The sequence below is a fragment of the Gouania willdenowi genome, chromosome 16 (assembly GCF_900634775.1).
Source record: "Gouania willdenowi chromosome 16, fGouWil2.1, whole genome shotgun sequence".
Taxonomy (NCBI): domain Eukaryota; kingdom Metazoa; phylum Chordata; class Actinopteri; order Blenniiformes; family Gobiesocidae; genus Gouania; species Gouania willdenowi.
Genome location: NC_041059.1, coordinates 38,530,992 through 38,553,446, shown reverse-complemented (window position 1 = coordinate 38,553,446; position 22,455 = coordinate 38,530,992). Strand labels below are relative to the sequence as shown.

Here is a 22,455-nt window from a genome sequence, read left to right as displayed (position 1 = left end):
GAGAAACGTGTGTGTGTGTGTGTGTGTGTGTGTGTGTGTGTGTGTGAGAGAGCACTAAATGACCAGCAGGGGGCGGAACAGCCCAACAATCATAATGTTTTCAGCCGAGGTTGAAAAGAGCTGCACATTTTTGTTTTTAGAATCAGAATCAGAATCAGAATCAGAAATGTTTTATTTGCCATGTACAGTTTTGAGGACAGTACAAGGAATTTGACTTGGTGGTTGGTGCACAAAACAAGCAACAAAAAGAAATAAAAGAAATAAAAACAAAACAACAAAGAACAACCCAGCAACAATAATAATAATAATAATGATAAATATAAAGGATGAGGGATAAATAAAGGATAGATAGAGAATAAAGGATAAATAGGATAAATATAAATATAAATATATATATACAGTGCAGCAGGTATCAAGCTGGTGGAGGTGGTGATCGGGTGGGGGGGGGGGGGGGGGGGGGGGGGGTTCAGTGGGTGACTTGGGGTGTGTTCATGTGGATGGTGGCAGAGGGAAAGAAGCTGTTTTTGTGTCTGGAGGTTCTGGTCCTGATGGACCGAAACCTCCTACCAGAAGGGAGAGATTGAAACAGTTTATGACCGGGGTGGGAGGGGTCGGCCACAATCTTTCCTGCACGCCTCAAAATCCTGGAGGCGTACAGGTCCTGGAGGGAGGGCAGATTGCAGCCGATGACCTTCTCTGCAGAGTGGATGATACGCTGCAGTCTGGCCTTGTCCTTGGCCGTAGCTGCAGCGTACCAGATGGTGATGGAGGAGCAGAGGATGGACTGGATGATGGAGCTGTAGAAGTTCACCATCATCTTTGTTGGCAGACTGAACTTCTTCAGCTGCCGCAAAAAGTACATCCTCTGCTGAGCTTTTTTGATAAGGGAGCTGATGTTCAGCTCCCACTTGAGGTCCTGAGTGATGATGGTCCCCAGGAAGCAGAAGTACTCTACAGAGCTCACTGTAGAGTCTCCCAGGGTGAGGGGGGTGAGAGGGGCTGGGTTCTTCCTGAAGTCTGCTATCATCTCCACTGTCTTTAAAGCATTGAGCTCCAGGTTGTTCTGGCTGCACCAGGACACCAGCCGGTCTGTCTCCCACCTGTAGTCGGACTCGTCTCCATCAGCGATGAGACCGATGATGGTCGTGTCGTCTGCAAACTTCAGGAGTTTGACCGACTGGTGAGAGGAGGTGCAGCTGTTGGTGTACAGGGAGAAGAGCAGAGGAGAAAGAACACAGCCCTGAGGAGATCCAGTGCTGATGGTCCGGGGAGCAGAGATGGTTTTTCCCAGCTTCACGTGCTGCTTCCTGTCAGACAGGAAGTCTGTGATCCACCTGCAGGTGGAGTCTGGCACGTTCAGCTGGGAAAGCTTGTCCTGAAGGAGAGCTGGGATTATTGTATTAAAAGCAGAGCTGAAGTCCACAAACAGGATCCTGGCGTAGGAGCCTGGGGAGTCCAGGTGCTGGAGGATGAAGTGGAGAGCCAGGTTTACAGCATCGTCTACTGACCTGTTGGATCTATAGGCAAACTGCAGGGGGTCCAGGTGGGGGTCGGTTTAGTATAAAAAGTTTAACTTCTCTGAATAAAATTCTGCTCCACAAAAGAAGCTGCTGGACTTTATGTGACAAACTGACATGAATATGATTTGTGCAGGAGGTGAAGTGTGTGTGTGTATATAAATATATACTGTATACATCTATAATTACAACTCATCATTATTGTTAAGTTGCTCATCAATAAAAATGAATAAAACTCATTTTGACTCAGCCCCAGGTTTTGCGGAGCCCATGGAAGTACGCCATGAAGGATGACCGGCTTGGGGCGAGCGTCAGGACACAGGCCAACGTGCCATTTGCAGTGTTGTAATGGTAATGGGCGTGGCCCAGCCAAGGGTGATTCAGTGCTAAATAGGAGTGGGCGTGGTCTATATCAGAAGATGTGACTGTATTTAGGAAACACATGGAATAAAGTTTATGAAGATGTGATTTAAAATGTGAAAGTTACAGGCCAAAATGCGTTTGCACTTGTTATAGTGCCACCTAGTGGTGCACTCACAGCCCTCAACATAATGCTTCAGCTGAAATAAATGTTTGTTGTTTATGTTCTATTAAGCCACACCCATTTTGACCAATTGTGATTTACTTCGAGATATGGCCTCCGAAGCAACCTACGGTCATACCAACAAAATTTGGTAAAAAAATCGCTCTTGCCATTTAAGAGATATAAATTTACCATATTTGCAGCGCCTCCTAGTGGCCTAAATTATTCCAATTTAGCTCATAACCCCACAGTCACATGCCGACCAAGGTTCTCAGCTTTGGTGTTGTTAGTATTTATTTTGACCAAGATATGCAACAGTTTGCATTTTTATAACTAGCTAGAAAACTTAACTTGTTATTAATTTACGCATATTTTGACTGAACAAAATTCTTTAGTAAACTAAACGCTGATTGGACAAAACCCCAAGGAGAAGTTTGAAAAAGTAGATTTTCCAGTTTTTGCAATTTTGCGTCACAAAATTATAGGCGGAAATGGCCCAGATGATTCAGTGCTATTCAGGGAATCTGTGGATACGGTTTTTGAATGTGCAACATACGGTGTGGGAGTTATAGGCTAAAACGCGTTGACCTTGGTTATTGCGCCACCTGCTGGCTGACACGTGAGTTTTTGCGTCCGAGGTAAGCGGAGGGGTCTGCACCAACCCTCCAAAGGGCATCGCCCTCCGTTGCACGGTTTAGCCTGTAGCACCACTTTTACCAATGAAATAATAAAAATGGAGAATAATAAAAATCTGAACAAAAACAACAGGTTTCAGGTGTTGTTTCCAGGAAACTGCCATGTTATAGCTACGTATATACATAAAGTGTTTTTCAGGTCATAGAAAGTCAGAGAAAATGCTCCATTTTATTGTTTATGTTTGGTTGGTAACCATTACGATATTTTTCACATACATTTGTAAAATATCAGGGTACTCATTGGAAAAAGTAACAATCCATATAAAATCCAGGTAAAGGACATCATTTAGTGAGTATGTGGTTCAGTCTGAATAACAACAGATGAATGGTTGTTTTTTAATCAACATGGTTTATTAATATGATCTCACAGGCAGATGATATACAAAGAATACATGAAGGCTTTAAGGATGGATACAGGTTTGTATTTACAGTATCTACACAGACTCTTTAGATTCAGAGCTTTGACTTTCACTTCATATGTTCACTTCTCATCACCCAAACCTCACGGAGCAGCTTCCACTGTGAACTTACCAACCAGCCCTGCATGGGAATATGGACTGGTTTTTCTTTCTTTCACAATGAACAGCCTTTCAATGAAATGTTGGAAAATACCTGAAAACTTCTTCTTCTTTCACCAGTTTTACTGTTTGACATTAGGACCAGTAGGTGGTGACAAATCAAAGCACGCTTATCACTTATTTTAAATGCATTTATTTAGAAAATAAACTAATGCAGTTCACCTGTTTGTAAACAGGAGGCGCTGGAGACACTTCCACTGTCATTATCAGACACATTTGAAAAAATATTTACATGATACGCAGGATCACAACGAGCTGCGTGTGGTTTCCTCTACGATCGATTCAACAACTTTTCTCGCTACATTAATCGACTCCCTAACAAATCACGCTTGGAGTTTAAGTAAAAGCTGTTCATCACATTTATCCATGCACATTTAAAACTCTCTCACATTTAAAACATCAGTAAACATCTGACGGGCAGGAGACGGCTCAGAGTAGAGGTTCTCAACTGGTGGGTCGGGGACGTGTGTGGAAAACTCTGAAGGAAGCTATTAAAGGTGGGATCCCCTCTGCGCTCCGTCTCACTCACATGCACGAGCACAGCTGCTCCAGAAGAGGAGCTCAGCTCATCGCTTGTATTGTGTAGAAACTTTGTCTCATTCAGCAGTAAGTAAACAATAAACTTTACCATTATATACTGTATGTTGAAAAACGTGACTAAAAACTTTAGTCTGTCACCGGTGACGTGCTTTGAGTGTGAGCTCATGCACGCGAGGGGTCGAGAACAAGCAGGGAGACGTGATTGGTTAAAAAAAAACGGTTGTTTTTTTTCCATTGGTCAAAGTTTTTACAGATTTACAGCTGCTACAGATTTTCTTCGTTCCTTTTTCAGAGCACATAAGATCTTAATTAGATCATGTTTTAGAACATTAAAACAATTTCAACCAAAAACTTAAAAAGAGTATCTGGAGAAAATCACCTACCCTCCCTTTAATGTTCTTAATGTTTATTAGACGGTGGTTATGGTCTGTTAGTGTTACAGTTTGATTGGTGATCCTGCTTTTTTGTGACTTGTTTCTTAGTTAGTATGATGGTCATTCAGTGTTATGGTTTGATTGGTGATCACACAATCTTATGACTAGTTCCTTAAGGTCTGTTAGTGTTGAGTTGAGCTGGTGAACATGTTTTTTTGTGCCATTGTTCCTTTGATGGTAGAGATAAACAGTTAATGTTATGGCTGAACTGGTGAACATGTTATCCTACGCACTGGTCCTCAGATGGCAATAATAGTACGGTGTTAAAGCTCAACTAGTGATCATGCTATCTCGTGACTGGTTCCTTCCGATGGTGTTGACAGTCTGTTAGTGTTAAGATGAGACTGGTGGTCAGGTTATCATCTGGTTGTTTCTCAGAAGGCAGTGGCAATGATAGTGTTGTGGTTGAATTGGGGATTGTGTTATCTTGTGACTGGTGTCTGATTACACAATAGGTAAACCTTCAGCCTTTTGCTGACTTGACTTTTATCCAAGTCTGATTTTTCTCTCCTTCATACAGAACTGCTGAGCCTGAATCAGTCGAGAAAAGCTGGTTTAGAGAAGCAGGCCTGTAACACCACGTTACATAACAAGAACGTTTTGAGTGTCCAATGCAATACAATGTATTATTATTATCATTATTATTATTACTAAGAAGGCATTTTTTAAATAACTCAACAAAATGTGATCAATGCTCACTTCATGATTTAATAACACCAACATTGTGTAATGATGTGTAGTTCTGTGATAACGCGACTGAAAAACAGGAACAAGCGGGTCTGAAAATGAATGAATGTTTCATTCTGTCATAACAGCACAATATTTTTAAAATAATATTTTAGTTTGATTTTGTTTAGTTTTAGTCCGTTCTAAGGCTGATGCTGGTCATATTTATCTGTACTTGGCATTTTTTTGTGTTTTTGTAACATTTGTTAATTGTTTTGCTTGCTTGTTTTAGGCCCTATTTTATATCTTTCAAATATTATCTGCTTGTATTTAGCTCATCTTTTGTTCCTTTTTTCTGTATTTTTGTCGTATACTGTATGCAGTATGTGTGTCATAATTTAAATTTATTGGACTGAAATAAACAAAATATGGGAGTAGCTTCTTTTGAAAATTTAAAATGTAATAATTGGTTTTATTCTGTAATAACGATCACAATTTGTCATAGTTTATCATAAAATGCAAATATGAGTCTATAAATTAATAAATGTCAGTCTATAAATGAGCAGGTGTCGGTGTTATAAAATCATGTAAACATGTATGACATTACGGTAGGTCGATGTATACTAATAGTTTTAGTAAATGATGTGGTGTTACAGGGTGGAACCTCTCGATCATCCATCGACTTTCACCAACTCTTCAAAGACCAATTGATCGGTTGGTTTGAACTCCTGACAGTAAAAGCAGACCCTCACAGATGCTGCAAGGCGCCCCATGGTGGTCGTCTAGCCGAGGATGTCCAGGTAGACAGGTGGGTTTCTGAGCAGGGCCAGCAGGCGGCTGTGGATCTCCTTGATGACGGTCCTCTGCTGAGGTTCCCGATGCCAGCAGCCCTGCATCAGCAGGTAGACCTCCTGGGGACAGGTCCGAGGCCGCTCCAGCTCACGGCCCTGTGTAATGCATTCAATGGCCTGTTGGGAGCAAATGTTATGAATTAATTTAAAACATTAACCAACAGCTGTTTAATGTTCATCACATACACCGTCACTGATAAAGAACAACACTTCTACATGCTAAGCTAACCCAAACATGTGAGAATGGTTGCTCCATGCTAAGCTAACCCAAACATGTGAGAATGGTTGCTACATGCTAAGCTAACCCAAACATGTGAGAATGGTTGCTACATGCTAAGCTAACCCAAACATGTGAGAATGGTTCCTACATGCTAAGCTAACCCACATACATGAGAATGGTTGCTACATGCTAAGCTAACCCAAACATGTGAGAATGGTTCCTACGTGCTACGCTAACCCAAACATGTGAGAATGGTTCCTACATGCTAAGCTAACCCAAATACATGAGAATGGTTGCTACATGCTAAGCTAACCCAAACATGTGAGAATGGTTGCTACATGCTAAGCTAACCCAAACATGTGAGAATGGTTGCTACATGCTAAGCTAACCCAAACATGTGAGAATGGTTGCTACATGCTAAGCTAACCCAAACATGTGAGAATGGTTCCTACATGCTAAGCTAACCCACATACATGAGAATGGTTGCTACATGCTAAGCTAACCCAAACATGTGAGAATGGTTCCTACGTGCTACGCTAACCCAAACATGTGAGAATGGTTCCTACATGCTAAGCTAACCCAAATACATGAGAATGGTTGCTACATGCTAAGCTAACCCAAACATGTGAGAATGGTTCCTACATGCTAAGCTAACCCAAATATGTGAGAATGGTTCCTACATTCTAAGCTAACCCACATACATGAGAATGGTTGCTAAATGCTAAGCTAACCCAGACATGTGGGAATGGTTCCTAAATGCTAAGCTAACCCAGACATGTGTGATTGGTTGTTACAACCCAGATGACTATGGTCCCATTGAGGTGTTGTGTGACTGCTTAGAAAAAGTAAACTGCTGGATGAGTGAAAACTTCCTTCAACTAAACCATGACAAGATGGAGGTGATTGTCTTTGGTAACAAGGAAAAGAGGACTATCAGCAAGTATCTGAGTCTAAAAGACTCTTAAAAGACCAAGTCAAAAACCTTGGTGTTCTGATTGACTCAGATCTGACATTCAGCATCAGATCAAATCTATCACAAAAACATCTTCAATCACCTAAAGAACATCTCCAGAGTGAAAGGTTTAATGACTCAGAAAGATCTTCTTCTTGCTTCTCTCAATGAGGACAGTCGCACTCTCTGTTTCTCCCTCCTTCCTTCTTATCTCTCTCCCAGCTGCTGCTTTGTCTGGTCTTGTGAGCCTAACAAGAGCCTCTCTCTGTAACTCATCCAAAACCGGAATAATGGAATTAATTAGTTGGTCTCTCAGTGCTATCGATCAGATTTTTTCGACAAAAAGAACCGGGGGTGGTGAACCCGCATGTCCAAGCGGGACGTTTGCGGCTGGATACACCCTCGACCCTTGGAACAAGTGGCGAGTTGTGTGTCTGTCCATCCTTTCCGTGGAAGACGTGGAGGACATCGACATGATTGGAATAATGATAGTAGGCATGCTGCTGATCGGAGCTGGTGGCTTCCTCATCTATCGAAAAGTCCGTACTACGCTGGCGACTGTTTTGGAAAAGCTGCCAGTGATTTCTGAAGGATGTAGCAGGGCTCTGAACACTCAGACTCATGTGTTGATCGATATCAAAAGCAAGCTTTTGGATCGTCTACGCGTTATGGATAACAACTGGGAGAAGTTGGAGACCTGGCTTGAAAGTGGCCATTCATTGGATTACAGCAGAGAGACCCAGGACAGAAGGCTATTGGAAATTGACATAGCCTGTATCAAATCACATTGCTTATCTCCCTTTCGGCTCCCCAGCCAGCCAAGGCTAAAGCCAAGGTTGTCTCATCTCTTATCACCAGGAAGTTTCTGCAGACGGCGGCTCTTACCCCCACTCCCTCCCCCCGCTCCTTCCCTACATTCCCACCTGGAACTGTTGATGCTGAACTTTTCCACACGTCATCTGGTTGTCAGTAACGCAGCTACAGGTCTTCAAATTCAAATGCCTCGTTGGCCATCTTTCCCCACCTCCCAACCGCAGCTGCATGGAGGCGTGGTTGCAGCGCCGACTGGCAGCATGCCCATGTCCCCAAATAGCTGGAATCCTGCTGTTCTTCCCACCTGACCCCCTCCCCCAGCCAACCTCCCACCCAACCCTTCCCACATGCCTTGTCTCGAGTTGTTTGACTGTGTCATGCTTACATTTATGTTTGCAGAGGCGGTTTTTTTCCTGGTTTCACACTGTTTTCTCTGTTTAAGGAAATCAGTTTCAAACTGGCAGTTTTTTTTCCCCTCACCCCTCCTCTCCTCCTGTTGTTGATCCCTTCTTCACCTAAATATGTGGGCGCCGCAAAAGGCTGCTCCGGTGTGTTGATGTGTCTTCTTTCACTGCAACTACCAAGTCAAATTCCTCGTATTGTTCTAAACTATACCTGGTCAATAAAGATTCTGATTCTGATTCTGATTCTGATTCTGATTCTGATTCTGATCAGGAGAAACTGGTCCATGCTTTTATCTCCAGCAGACTGGACTATTGTAATGGTCTTCATCAAACATCTACAGCTGGTTTCGAACCCTGCAGCTCAGGTCTGAACCAGAACAAAGAGGTCAGAACACATTAGTCCAGTTTTAAAATCTGTACACTTTCTCCCAGTCAGCCTCAGAATATACTTTAAAGTTCTGCTGCTGGTTATAAATGTGTGAATGGGTTTGGTCCAGAATACATCAGTGACATGTTAGTCAGGTATGAACCTAGCAGGTCTCTCAGATCTATGGACACAGGTCAGATAGTGGAGCCCAGAGTTCACAGTAAACATGGTGATGCTGTGTTTAGTTGTTATGCTGTAAAGAAGTGGAACAAACTGCAGCAGAGCTGAAGTCAGCATCACATGTAAACATTTTTAAATCAAAGTTAAAGGCACTTTTTTTTCTCTACTGCGTATGATTGAGAGATTTTTGATCATGTTGTTTATGTAATGTGTTTGTTGATGATTTGAATTGATTTTACTGATGATTTTAATGTTCTTTTTGATTTTAAGCTGTAGAATGTTTTATCATGTAAAGCACATTGAGTTGCCTTGTGTATGAAACTATACAAATATATTTGCCTTGCCTTATTTCACCCATCAGGGTGAATAAATCACTCTCTTCCGGGTGATTACCATGGTAGTTTGTGTAATCATCGATCCATTGATGATGGCTTTTTATCGAGCGCGTGCACGTCAGTAACCCAAGGTTTACATACTCAGGGTTGATTAACCCACTTCATACCAGCTGTAATTGAATCAGATACCCAGAGTTTCCTATCGCGGGGTATGTTGAGTTAATGGATAGACTCATAGTTTGTTAACCCTCCTTTATGGAATACCCTTCAGGCTAGCCATTGGTTTCCATGGTGATTTACCCCAGTAAGAAGTCAGCCAGCATTGTAGTACAGCACACACGCAATAAATCTCGGAATTTAGTGCGATAAGAGGAAATCTAGCCCGTAGTACAAGTCCAAAATATTTACAGTGAGAAAAAAACAACAAAAACATATTCCAAAGCAACAACAAAAACAAAGAAAACCAAGGTTAATTTGGAATGAAATTACAATGACAATAACAAAATGACAACTACAACACAAAAACGACTACAAAAACACAGAAAAACACCAAAAAGTTACAAAACACATTCAAACACACACACTAAAAAGATTCCTAGGGAGTATGTTTGTGTCAGTTTGCGTGTGTGTGAGTGTGCGTGTGTGTGTAATGTTGATATTAAGCGTGTAATTGAATAGAGCGGATCCCAAACGTCTGCTGCTTGTGTCTGCCCTGCAGGATGAAAGCTTGCTCGTTGTCACGTGTTGATGGTCTGATTTCATTGATTCGTCTGAGACTCGCTTAGACCGAAGGAGCCGGATCAGTCATAGCAGACCATTAAACACAAGCGCTTTCAGAAAGAGTGTGTGGAGCTTCAAATTCAGTGTCTCATATAGTTTTAGGGGAAATCCGTCTGAATTTAAAGGTCCAGTATTATGCTATTTTTCACCCATCTAAATTTGTTCTAAGAACCCCAACAACGATGTATTTGAGATTTATTTTCCCAAGCTCGCCTGTTTTCCAGAGTTTTAGCCTTTCAGAGCACTTCTAAAAACAGGCTATTTATTAGGACTTCTGTAGGCACAGACTCCACACCACAGCTGATCACCATAGCGATTGTCTTTTGCTATCCACACACTCTTGTTTGTTTTCAGCCAAAAAACTGCACAATACAGTAAAACACATGGATATTTAAGAGGCTATTGTGATTGTGGGTCCAACAAACAGTCACTTCCTCCTCTTCACCTCTTCTGACCACAGGAATAATCCATTTGTCCAATGGCTGCGTCACAAACACGTCAGATCACGTCATAAAGGTGATACGAGGTGATATAACAGCTGCTAAAAGTGAAACTGATTGTGAGCGCTCACACTGCGCTTCAGATTATCTATTACTGAACGTAAAGATATTAACTGTGATATTAACCTGCCTTCGCCATGTTTGTTTTAGCTGTGAGGTAGTTTAAAAGGGAGGAGCTCACATTCTTATGTAGGGTAGGAGGAGCCAGGATTGTCAGGAGGAGGAGTTTTCCCCTTATGAGTCATAAGGGGGGAAAAATCCAACACGCCTGTTTGGAGCTGACTTTTAACAAAATGTGGAATAACAAGGGATGGAGGAAACAGAACTTTTTCAACTTTGGCCCTCAGAAAGTGGCTAAAGGGATGTATATCATTGTAGCAAAACCATTATAAAACACATTTTTCATAATACTAATTGGTGAATGTGCTTTTGTTTGAATTTATTTTCATATTTTTTAAATCAAATCCCAGTTCAGAGAAGCATCTCAGAGCGCGTCCACAAGTGTCTACTTTAGCTTGTTTTAACCTCACCTGCTTTGTTAGTTCAGGTCTGAATGTTTGGAATCTGCTCTGAGCCATTACAGTAAACCACCGGTATGCAGACGTGGAGCAGAGAGGAGGAGCATATTTATCATTAGCTCCTCTGTACTTTGACGCTGGTTAACTTCTTACCGGGGTAACGTACACTGATCTATGAATGCAGCCTTTCACAGGTTCAGCTCATCTAAAGAGTGTGGGAAACTGAGGCAAACAACTTGAATAGAAACACGTCAGTGATGTAATAAAGTGAAAGTGACTGATGAGAGCGTTCTCTGTTTATTCTCTAATTAATTAATATTGTAATTTAACAGTTAGTTTTCCCTGCTTTGTTTGTGTATTTCTTTTGTTTGAGTGCTCGCCTTCCTCTTTTCTTTTTTTTTTTTTGAACGTCAAACCCTTTTGTTTATCGACTTGTAGTTTTAAATTAGTTTGTTTGGGGACTGGGACAAACACTTTCCTTGAAGCTCCTCCTAGACGAGTGTATGACAAGGTATTTTATTTTGAAAAATCCTATATAAAATTTACTTTTTGTCATGCCTCGCCTTGGTTTAGCTACAGCTCTTTTATCCGGTATTAGCAAACAGATGTTGGGCACCCTGTCCAGGGTGTAGCCCCGACCTAGTGCTGAAACTGGAGATAAGCACCAGCAGACCCCCGTCACCCTGAAAAGGAGCAAGCAGGTCAGAAAATGACAGATGTTTAACTGACGAGTCATGGGCTGTGTTCGAAATGTCACACGCCGTACTATGCACTGTCTATGTACTATGTCTTCTATATACAGTAAGTGTTGTTAGGTGGATTAGGATGATGAGCATTCCCACTGAAGTATACTTCAAACCTTTTCAAGATTAATTTGGAACCCACACTTTACATGAGAGCTTTAGTTCCCCTTTCATTCAGATTAAAAGTTAAATCCTCTTTAAACTGACCTTGTAAACACTTAATGAAAGGCTGCATCCAGCAGGTCATGTATGGTTCCGCAGCAAAAATGAAGTAGAAAGTGGCAATTGGCCTCATTTTATCACTAATTTAAAAATTATGCGTTGATGCAAAATATAGGAGTGAACATTATTAATTATGTTACTAATAATTTATGCATTACTGCATATGTTACACACATTGTGGTTGGCGTGGATCTCAATTTCAAATTAAGTGTTTTGGAATTTATGTTTGGACAAAAATATTGGGTGGGTTAAATTAGTTAGGTTTGAATATTGGGTGGGTTGTGACCCCCCCCATCCCCCCACGTATTTTACACCTATGAACGCACTACATACTCATTCTGACATCAGTCTTAGTCTATTCTTCTAATTCTTCTTTTTCCTGTACAGCAGTAGCGTCGTCTCCTTAACAGTATTTTGGGAGTATTTAGAGAACTTGATTATTTTCCGTGATCGGCTGAGAGAGATCAGTCTAACGAGGTTACAGCCGATTGGCTCGAGTCAAAGATGAGATCCAATCAGATTAGGATTGAGCGGAGTGAAAAGTGATCCAGTCGATTACTGAAAGCGAAGAGGCCGACGACTGTAATGTAGCGCTGCAGCCGCCGCACGTTGTCCCACATCACTGAGCGCCATCGATCAGTTGGAGAGGAGCGTTTCTACGAGAGATGAAATAACGTGACGTCACAGAAACGCCTCAGACGACCGTGGACCAGACACACAAATCAACTCCAACACAGTGAGTCCGGAAATAAGAGCTCAGCAGCCGCGATGGGCAAAAATGTAACTGTCTGATCTGATGGTCACATGATCAACATTCATGTCAGCATTAGAATAACGACCAATTAGCATTAATAAAGGAAACAACACCGGCTGTTTTTTTTTTTTTTTTTGTTTTGTCATTTTGTATTATTTACTCTTGTTTTATGTGTTGTGCATTCTGTTATTTTTGTGTGTTTTTCTTGTCATGTTGTGTATGTTTGCCATTGTTCTCTTTATTTTTGTAATTTTTATTTATATGTTGGTGGCCAGTTTTCCCATGTCTGTTCTATATAATGTATGAATGTAACGGTATTGTAAATACTGGTTTTGAAATTCACTAAAATTCACTACAGGTATCATTGGTGCTTGCGCCCCCTGGTGGTATCTCCGTGCATACATTTACGAATCGCTGCACACATGTGACTCTTCTGCACCAAGAGTGTATGTAGCAAAAGTCACAAGAAATCCCGCATTGAGATTCTTACAGGAAAAGTACATTTTATTTATTTGAGGAAGTGTTTTTTTTTGTTTCAAAAACTTAACCCTATAATGCAAAACATATCATATTTGATACATGAGTTTTGGAACTTTTACATTATCAATGTGATTTTTTTTTTTTTCTTCTTGAAAACCCAAATGTATACAATTATATACACTAGTGCAGTGCCCATAGGAAGTCTGTATTCATACATGCATGGGCAGACTATCTATACATACAGTCTGTCCATGCATGTATGAGTATATACAGTACATATGTAAGTGTTTGTGTACATGTACTGTATGTATATATGTATGTACTTGTGCAACCGGACGAAAATGTGTGAATGTTGATATATGCAAAATTCTGTACATAATATTTTCCCCTTTTATAACTCATACCTTAATTGTAAATTGTGTTCCGCATGTATAGAGTAAAAGCCTATTTTATTATTTTTCATTTTATGTTATTGTTTTGCACATCACAAATGTAGCTATTTTTTTTAACATTTAATCTTTTCATGTGAACATTGTTCTATGTTCCTGCGTCTCATGGCAATAAAGCTGTTTTAGCCACCCCCACCTCCAGCGGCACACGCTGGAGGTGGGGGTGGCTCTGGTGCTGGTTACTTTCCTCCCAGTGTGTTTTTTCCACTGCTGCAGCTGTATCTGTTGCGGAGCATTGTAGTGATTGGCTCTGCCGTACATGTGACTCTGGTGCGGACCACTCCCTTTGGACAGTTTTAATGAAATAATTCATGAACGGTACCATTGCAGTCCAAACAAATCTGACGTTGCACACCTTTGAACCAAGCAGCAGCCATGTTGAAAGTCTCAGGTCAATCTGAGCCTGATTCGCAGAGATATTTGAGACACAGACACACAGACAGACAGAGGCTGTGTCCGAATTTTCCCTCCTATCTCCTTTCCTAGCCACTTTTCCTTAACCCCATGGATGACGTCACGGGGTTAAGGAAAGGTGTAAGGAGAGGAGTTAGGAAAAGGTGATCACGTTTGTTTTGACAATCAGACGGACTTTGACGTAATAATCAGACGGCCATGAAGGTTAGTAACGTCTGCTGTGGTGAAAAAACTACGAACTACAAAAGCACATTTAAAACACTTTTCACTGATATAATCTCATAAATCACAAGATTTGAATGTAAATCAAAGGAAAAGAGGTTACCATGGCTACGAGGAACAACAGTGAAACTAAAACAACGTCACATTGAGAATGGTTGATCTCTTACCTTCAACTCACTAATATGAATTATGTTGAATAAAACATCATGTGGTTAAAAATGTCTCTGATTTCTTTTTCTTGAACCACAGAGTGTCTGTTTTATGTCAGTTATAATCTGATAATATGTCTACATATAATAATATATGGGTTTTAGATGATTTATTTAAAGTTGTTCAAGGCATATTATTGCATTGGTAACTTACATGATCTCTGTTATTTGTTTCCGTAAGAACTTGGGTGTGCGTTTCCCTTTAAATGTTGTCGCCACAAGGAATTGTGGGTCAGCATTATCTCGTCTCCTTTGGTAAAAGATGCATCAGTGTTTCCTGGGCTAAAGGAGGTAAAAAAGGAATCATTGAGCATCTTTTCCTGAGTTTAAAGAGAACTCGGACGTTCTTTATTATGGCCACCACTTAAACACTTCCGGGGGTGAAGGAACAGTGGATAGGAAAGGAGATAGGAAAGGAGATTGGAGGGACTATTCCGACTCAGCCAGAGATTCCTTGCTTTATAGACAGATACTAGGCTAATCCACCAGGGCAGTAATTAGTTGAGCAGAGGCCTTTCCAGCAACTCTACAAGATTCCAATTTTTAAAACATTAAGGTAAGAAAAACATTCACATTTTCACTGAAACATCAATAGGAAGAGTTACTATGTTGATGCAGTGTGATATTACTTTATATTTCATAATCTATGTTTTAGCTCATTGTGACTCTAAATCCGTCAATTGTTATTTTATTGCATTTCATGCATTTTACATATCATCAAGCAACAAAAAGTATCTTTTATTTTTAAGTTAACAAAATAAATGTTTAAAATGCATAACTTGGTAACCAACATGGGAAGCAGACAGAGATGTACGCACTGTGCAGGCCACTATCCCCATGTGTACTGTGAGAGAGCATCTCTGTATGAACAAAGAACTGTTTTTACCACCATAAAAAATAAAAAACAACGTGATTCACAAAATGAGGAAAAATCAGTAAAATGTTATACATTATAAACTTCACCGTGCCAGTTCCATTGGTAGATAGCTCATTGTTGCATGAAAATAGCACTTATGTATGTATAGAATTACCAGTTTGTTGACATTTTGGTTATTCATTATGTTTTTGTTGGTTAAACAAAACAATATTTGAGCACTGAGGCAGGATGTATCAAATATGACACAAATTAAAACTCATAAATGGAAAATTATATTTGAATGTTGTTGTTCATAAGGACCAATAAAGGATCCAGTTTAAAAACTTGGGAATTTTCTGTCAAATATCTAATGATTCAGGCTTTACAGGGTTAAAAACCACTGATTCTCTGCAATATTCTCTGCACTGTAAACCTTTAAAATGTGATGGATTTGATCCATATCTCATTAAATTGTTGTGAATCCGAGCTCTTAACTTTATTGTTATGAACAAATTCAAGGCAAAGGTGATTTTTAGTTTATACAAAGTTATGTCAAACAATAAAGTCACGTAATAATAATAACATAACAAAAATGGCACAACTTTTGCTGCAAATCTGTTTTAAAAGCCATAAGATCTTAGAGGCACGTGTCACTTAATGTTTGACACCATGGCATTTTTTTCCAAGTCATCTTTTGATTTTTTTTACAATAATACCATATTATGGCTTTAATACCGTGACGATATCGTATCGTGAAATTTTGATATCGTTTCATCCCTATTATTATGTTTATAGAAAGATGATTGTGGGTCAAAGTCGCACACAGGCCAATTCATGAACATCAGCGTCACAATATCACCATGTGACCCACTGAAGTCTGTAAGGGACAGCACGTGTGAGTGAGTTGTGTTGAAGCAGCAACACACACTTCCTATTGTGAGTCTATGAAGGGTGTGACTAACTCCACCCACCTCGCTGTTGGACAGTTGGTACCACGGCTGTTTGCCGTAGGTGAAGATTTCCCAGAGAACCACGCCGAAGCTCCAGATGTCGCTCTCAGTGGTAAACTTCCTGTACATGATGCTCTCCGGAGGCATCCATCGGATCGGCAGCATCGTACGACCGCCAACCTGAACGTGAAGGAGCGATGACACCGTCATCATTCAACTTTCATCAACCTTCTTTTTTTATTGAGCAATACCAGTAGAACCAGTAGAACCAGTAGAACCAGTAGAACCAGTAGAACCAGTACACAGACTGGGAGAGTTCATCAAAGGAAGGGCGGTCCCTCACTGCATCAAACTGGTGTCTGTGTTAACGGATGAATCAGACTCTGTCACCAGATAACCTGATCACCAGTTGATTCAACACACCCCTGGAGTCCCTCGGCGTTATTCCGCTACTGCAAACTAGTCAACACTCAACGACTGGCTCTTCCCTCTCTGTCATTTTGTGTGTTTTTGTTGTTTGTTTGGTCTGATTTTGGGGCATTTTTGTTGTATCTCGTCTTTAGGATTTATTGGTTGTTTTGCAACAAAAAAAATCTTATTTAATATCTTTTTGTTGCCATTTTGTCTTTTCAGTGTTTTTATGTAAATTGTTTAACTGTTTTGTATATTTTTAATATTATTGTTTCTTTGTTGTTGTATTTATGATGTTTTTGTTCATTCTTGGTTTAACTCACCCTGTAGTAGTCCGTGCTGTAGATGTCTCGAGACATGCCGAAGTCTCCGATCTTCACCACCAGACCTTCTCCCACCAGACAGTTGCGGGTTGCCAGGTCACGGTGTACAAAATGCAGCGATGCCAGGTAAAGCATTCCCGATGCGATCTGAGCCGCGATGTGCAGCATCTGAGGCAGAGTGAGCTGTCCCACGGGGGGCATCTTACACTCCTCCAGGATCCGAGCGTCCGGACCGTGAGCTCTGCAAAGACAACAAAAGAAGGACCTCTTCATCGGTTTGGCTTCACCGGATCGTAAATGTCTCTTACGACTTTTTCTATAAGGGACGGTTTTTGTCGGAAGAGACACTTTTCTTGAATCAGACATTTTTAACGTAACATTTGTGTCATAACAGACATTGGTATTGTAAGCATTTTAGATGTGACGTACATTTTTGACACTTTTCACGTGAGGGACATTTTTCTTTTATCAGACGTTTTTGACACAAGGGACATTCTGTCATATCGAACATATTTGTCGTAAAAAAAGAATATTTTGTTGTAGCGGACATTTTACTATGGGACATTTTTTATGTAATGCACATTTTTGGCATAATGGACATTTTTCTCGTTAGTGGCACATTTTTGTCTTTAGGTACATTTTTGTTGCAAAATATTTTTTTTAACCTATGGGACATTTTCGTCTTAAGGGAACCTTTTGTTTTAAAAGAAAAAAATATGTAAGGGACAATTTTGGCAAATAGACATTTTTCTCAATAGAGGCACATTTTTGTCTTAAAGGACATTTTTGTCTTTAGGTACACTCTTCAAAAAAGAAAAAAAAAATATATGTAAGGGACATTTTTGTTGAAACAAACATATTAGTTTTAATAATAATATCAACCACTTCTGTGGGAATGAAAGTTTTTGAAGTATCAGACATTTTTGGTCTTGAATTATAAATCAAGGTTAGAAAAGCATGTCTTAGGGACATTTTTGTCTTAGGGACATTTTTGTCTTAAGGGACATTTTTGTCTTAAGGGACATTTTCAGGGAGTGGTGGTCTAGTGGTTAAGGACGCTGGGCTTGGCTTGTAAAGAGTGTTGCCAGTTCAAGCCTCACCTGGGCCACAAAAAAAGGCTGCCCACTGCTCCTCAGGGATGGGTTAAATGCAGAGGACAAATTCCATGTATGTAATAACATTACATGGCCAATTAAAGGCGAAAGTAATTAATTTGTCTTAAGGGACATTTTTCTGGTGAGAGATATATTTTTGTCTTTAGGGACAATGTGTTAAGGGCCATGTTTGTTGCAAAATACATTTTTACATAAGGGACATTTTTTTAGTAAAGGACATTTTTGTCTTAAGGGACACTTTTGTTGTAAAAGAAAAATAGTACTTTAGAGACATTTTTGACAAAATGAACATTTTTCTTGTTTGAGGCACATTTTTGTTTTTAGAGACATTTTTTTCATAATATATATATATATATATATATATACATTTTTGTTTTAAGGAACACTTTTGTTGAAAAAGAAAAAAAATGACATAAGGGACATTTTTGTTAAAACAAACAAACTGGTTTTAATGGTAATATCAACCACTTTTTTGTGGGATCAGACATTTTTGGGCTTGAATTATAAATCAAGGTTATAAGAGCATTAAATGTATTTATTTTTTTTATAGGTGAACTCAATCAGAGCTGCTCTATTGTGTTCACATGTTAAATTTGATGCTGTCCCTGGTTCTCACACTGGTCTTTGCTGCGCGCCGTCTGCAGCGATGGAGGGAAATCACATTTCCAGCAGACGGTGCAGCTGCCACCTGCCCTTTAAACTAATCCTGTGTGTGAAGGAGGGACAGATGAGGATGGATGGACACACATCAGCATCTGCCACAGGATTCAGACTCAAAGACACCAAAAGTACTCACACACAGTCTGCTCCCAATCACATTACCTCCAATCAGCTGTAGGCGTTTGACCAGCCTGATGGTCCGATTAAAACCAACGCTGTTAGACGTTTGCCCTGCTCTCACACACACACACTTCAACATGTTCAAATGTACTCTGGTAAAGTTACTGACGTGTAAAAGTACTCCAGCTCGAGCACAGGTGAAACTATGTCAGAAACAATCAATGACAAGGTTTCAGCCCCTCAGGGCCACAGTAGCTGAAGGTCCAGTTTATAAAAGCCTCCACCATCTCAGCGTTCCATCAAAGCATGAAGAATAGCCGAGGTCGGAGGGGTCGCTCCCTACAAATAGAAATGTTCGCACTTATTCGCACACAATGCAATGCGCTTGGCTCTTAAAGCACAGAAAAGCATCACTTAAGCGTATTTAAGTCCAACACTCCATATTTATTTACAATCACTGAAAACAATCCATCTCCACTATGAGGACCTTGAACTGTCCTTAAAAAGCTATGAACATTACAGTCCAATGTGGGAGTGAGAGTTACGGGTGAAAAGTGATGTTGAAATGCTCTGCAGAATCGGTTAATCAAAATGCTGTATGCCGCCATGGCAACAGGCGGCATCAGTATGCTGCCTTTGAAGTGAGCAGGTTGGCTTTGAACGTCACAGCTTCTATTGAGCAGTGGTATAAACAAAGGCTGTGAGCACATCTCTGCTTGTCTCACATATTTGCTAACGCTGCATTAAAGAGCTGTAGCTACATGAAAGATCACTGAGACAGTTCTCATACTAACATGCACTACTGCAATTTAGAGAACCCTGGGAACTTTGGGAACATTACGAATGTTTGGAATGGTGGGAACACATGGAACATTGGGGAACCTTATGAATGTTAAGAATACTGAGAATTTTGAGAACACTGGGAACGTTGAGAAGATTAGGAATGTTGGGAACACTGGGAAAGTTGAAAACTTTAGGAATGCTGGGAACATTGGGAACATTGGGAACACTGATAATGCTGGGAACACCAGTAATGTTGGGAACATTATGAATGTTTGTAATACTGGGAATGTTGGCAACACTAGGAATGTTGTGAACACTGGTATAGTGGGGAATACTGAGAATACTGAAAATTTTGAAAGAACTGGGAATGTTCGAAACATTTGGACTGATTTAAAAACCTGGAATGTTGACAATTTTATTAATAAGGGGAATGTTGGAAACATCGAAAATACTGGGAATGTTGGGAACATTTGAAATGTTTGGAACACAGGGACTGTTGAAAACGTTAGGGATGTTGGTAATATTCGGAACATTAGGAACACTGGGAATGTTGGGAACACCAAAAATACTGAGAGAGATGGGAACGCTGGGAATACTGTGAATCAAATCAAATCAAATGTATTCTTCCATGTAATCCTGTTCACAATATCAGCATTATAATGAGCAGTACACGCCCCTTTTTGTTAAACAAAACAATGTACAAGTGGATGGTCGCCGATCAATTCTGCAATTTTTATTTTTTACATTATAACAGGTACAATGTTATTAAATCCATTTTGTTTGTTACAAAAAAATATTTGTTTAATTTATAAATGTCTGTATTTTTCAATCAATAACTTTTTTACATACGTTTAATTTGAACAATAATATGACAATGTTTTGATGAGTTCCATAACCTGATCCCAGTGACAACAACACCTCTCTGAGGGAAGTGTGAGCAAAAGTTTCCTTTCCTCCAGCTGTTTTCATCTGTGATTAGCATACATTTATCATAAATGTGTTTAGAATTAATATATTTTTGATTTTCCACACGGTCAAGACAATTTTTAAATGGACAAAATCTACAAATTTCAAAATATTAGCTTTAATGAAAAGTTCATTCTTGGACCTTTGTGATTTATGATTCTTATGGTTTTCTTTTGGAGCAGGATTAGGGATATATAAATTCTGAACAATCCTCTTTCATCTAAAGTATACTTTACTTTATGTAATATGCCAATACATTTACTTGTTTTTTTCTTTATGTATTCAATGTGACTCTTCCAATTAATTTTATCATCTAGCATGACTCCTAAAAATTTCATCTCTGAAACATTTTTAATATCTGTATGTATCTGTATGGTAATCTCCTTCTGATCCTTTTTTGTCCCAAAAATCATACATTTTGTTTATTTTTCATTTAAATACAGATTATTCCTGTCAAGCCATGTTTTTAAATCTGTCATTTCAGTTGCCATAAAATTGATTAGTGTTTCTGGATCAGATTTGTACACGGTTGTGTCATCTGCAAATAAAAGAAAATCATTGTTTTTGGTAATCTCATAGATGTCATTGATAAATAAAATCCAAAGTTATGGCCCATTTACTGAACCTTGTGGAATTCCCGATATTATTGCTTGATTATTTATTTGAACAACAAGATTTGCCAACAATAGTTTATGATTTACAGTATAAAATGATTTCTGTAAATCTAATCAAGTCCTTTCTGTCAATAACATCCTGGTCCTGCTCGTGGCTCTGATCTGTGTCCCTCACAGACTGTTCCTGTTGTTCTTACCGGAGGAAGCGGTTCAGGTCTCCGTGCCGCATGTACTCGAACACCATAGCGAGCGGCTCTCCGTCCGTGCACACGCCGTAGAAGCGCACGATGTGCTGATGCTGCAGCACTGTCAGTAGCTCCGCCTCCCGCTGGAAGTCCTGACGAGTCGACTCGTTGGCGTCCTTCAGAGTCTGTGAAAGAGCGGTGACGTTTATCACTCAAGCACTGGGAATTCCTACCCTAGCTGTATTTCTATTATAGATTTTTGCAAAATAAAAGCGATATTTCTATATGTTGATGAAGTATGATTGTGCTTTGAACGCGTTTCCATTGAAGGTTGTTTTGCCTCGTAACTCCAGTGAAATCTCATCACGTGAGACTTCTCTGCAGGAAGACGGACGCTCCAAACTTCCTTATAAAGGTGCGTTCACACCGAACGCGACTGAAGCGACTAGATTACATTCTAAATCAATGTAAATGACGCAATCTCAAGAGACCTCCCTTCAAGGTCCTGCGCAACCTAGTCGCTCAAAGTTGATGGGTTAGGGTTAGATTACATTATGATTAGTGCTGTAAACGTACAGCCAGAGAAGAAGTGATCAGTCCTCTCTCTCCCCTGTCACTGGCTCCGCACACATTCTGTTTCCTGGTCATCACGTCACTAAAGTGATGAAGTGACCAAAAAGCTCCACTATGTTCAAGCGACTCTTCACGGGTGATTGAAGTGACTGCAGTCACGTTCAGTGTGTGAACTCACCTTTACATTTTACACGTATTCCTTTGTTGTTTCACATCTAATGTTACAATAATCTATCAATAAAAGCAAAAAAGATCTGTGTGTGTGTGTGTGTGGAGCAAATATCTCCTCGACGCAGTGCCTGTTCCACCTGAAATTTTGTCAACAGCTTCCAAATACCCCAAGGGTGTGTATCCATTATTTTGGAGTAATTTGGTTATTTCAAAATGTGTTTTTTAATTACATTTCACTTCTGAACAGCCCAGAAGTGAAATGTATTCAACTTTTGACCTCAGTGTGTGATTGGGCGCTAGTGCACCATCTATATCTATTTCACTACACAGCTCACTTCCAGTGTGTGCCAGAGCTCCTGTGG

The 22,455-nt window shown here is 40.0% G+C and overlaps 1 protein-coding gene across 2 annotated transcripts in view; it reads right to left on the bottom strand.

The window, feature by feature from the left end:
* Nucleotides 1-3,298: 3,298 nt before the first annotated feature.
* ntrk1 (neurotrophic tyrosine kinase, receptor, type 1) overlaps nucleotides 3,299-22,455 on the bottom strand; it is an 82,705-nt gene continuing 63,548 nt past the window's right edge. For both annotated transcript variants that reach the window (XM_028470637.1, XM_028470638.1), the window contains 4 exons: nucleotides 21,362-21,534; nucleotides 16,907-17,147; nucleotides 16,194-16,352; nucleotides 3,299-5,921 (listed from right to left, as the gene is read on the bottom strand). In XM_028470637.1, the coding sequence (XP_028326438.1) occupies nucleotides 5,736-5,921; nucleotides 16,194-16,352; nucleotides 16,907-17,147; nucleotides 21,362-21,534 (759 nt within the window). In that variant the 3' untranslated portion in view covers nucleotides 3,299-5,735. The remainder of the gene's footprint in view (nucleotides 5,922-16,193; nucleotides 16,353-16,906; nucleotides 17,148-21,361; nucleotides 21,535-22,455) is intronic.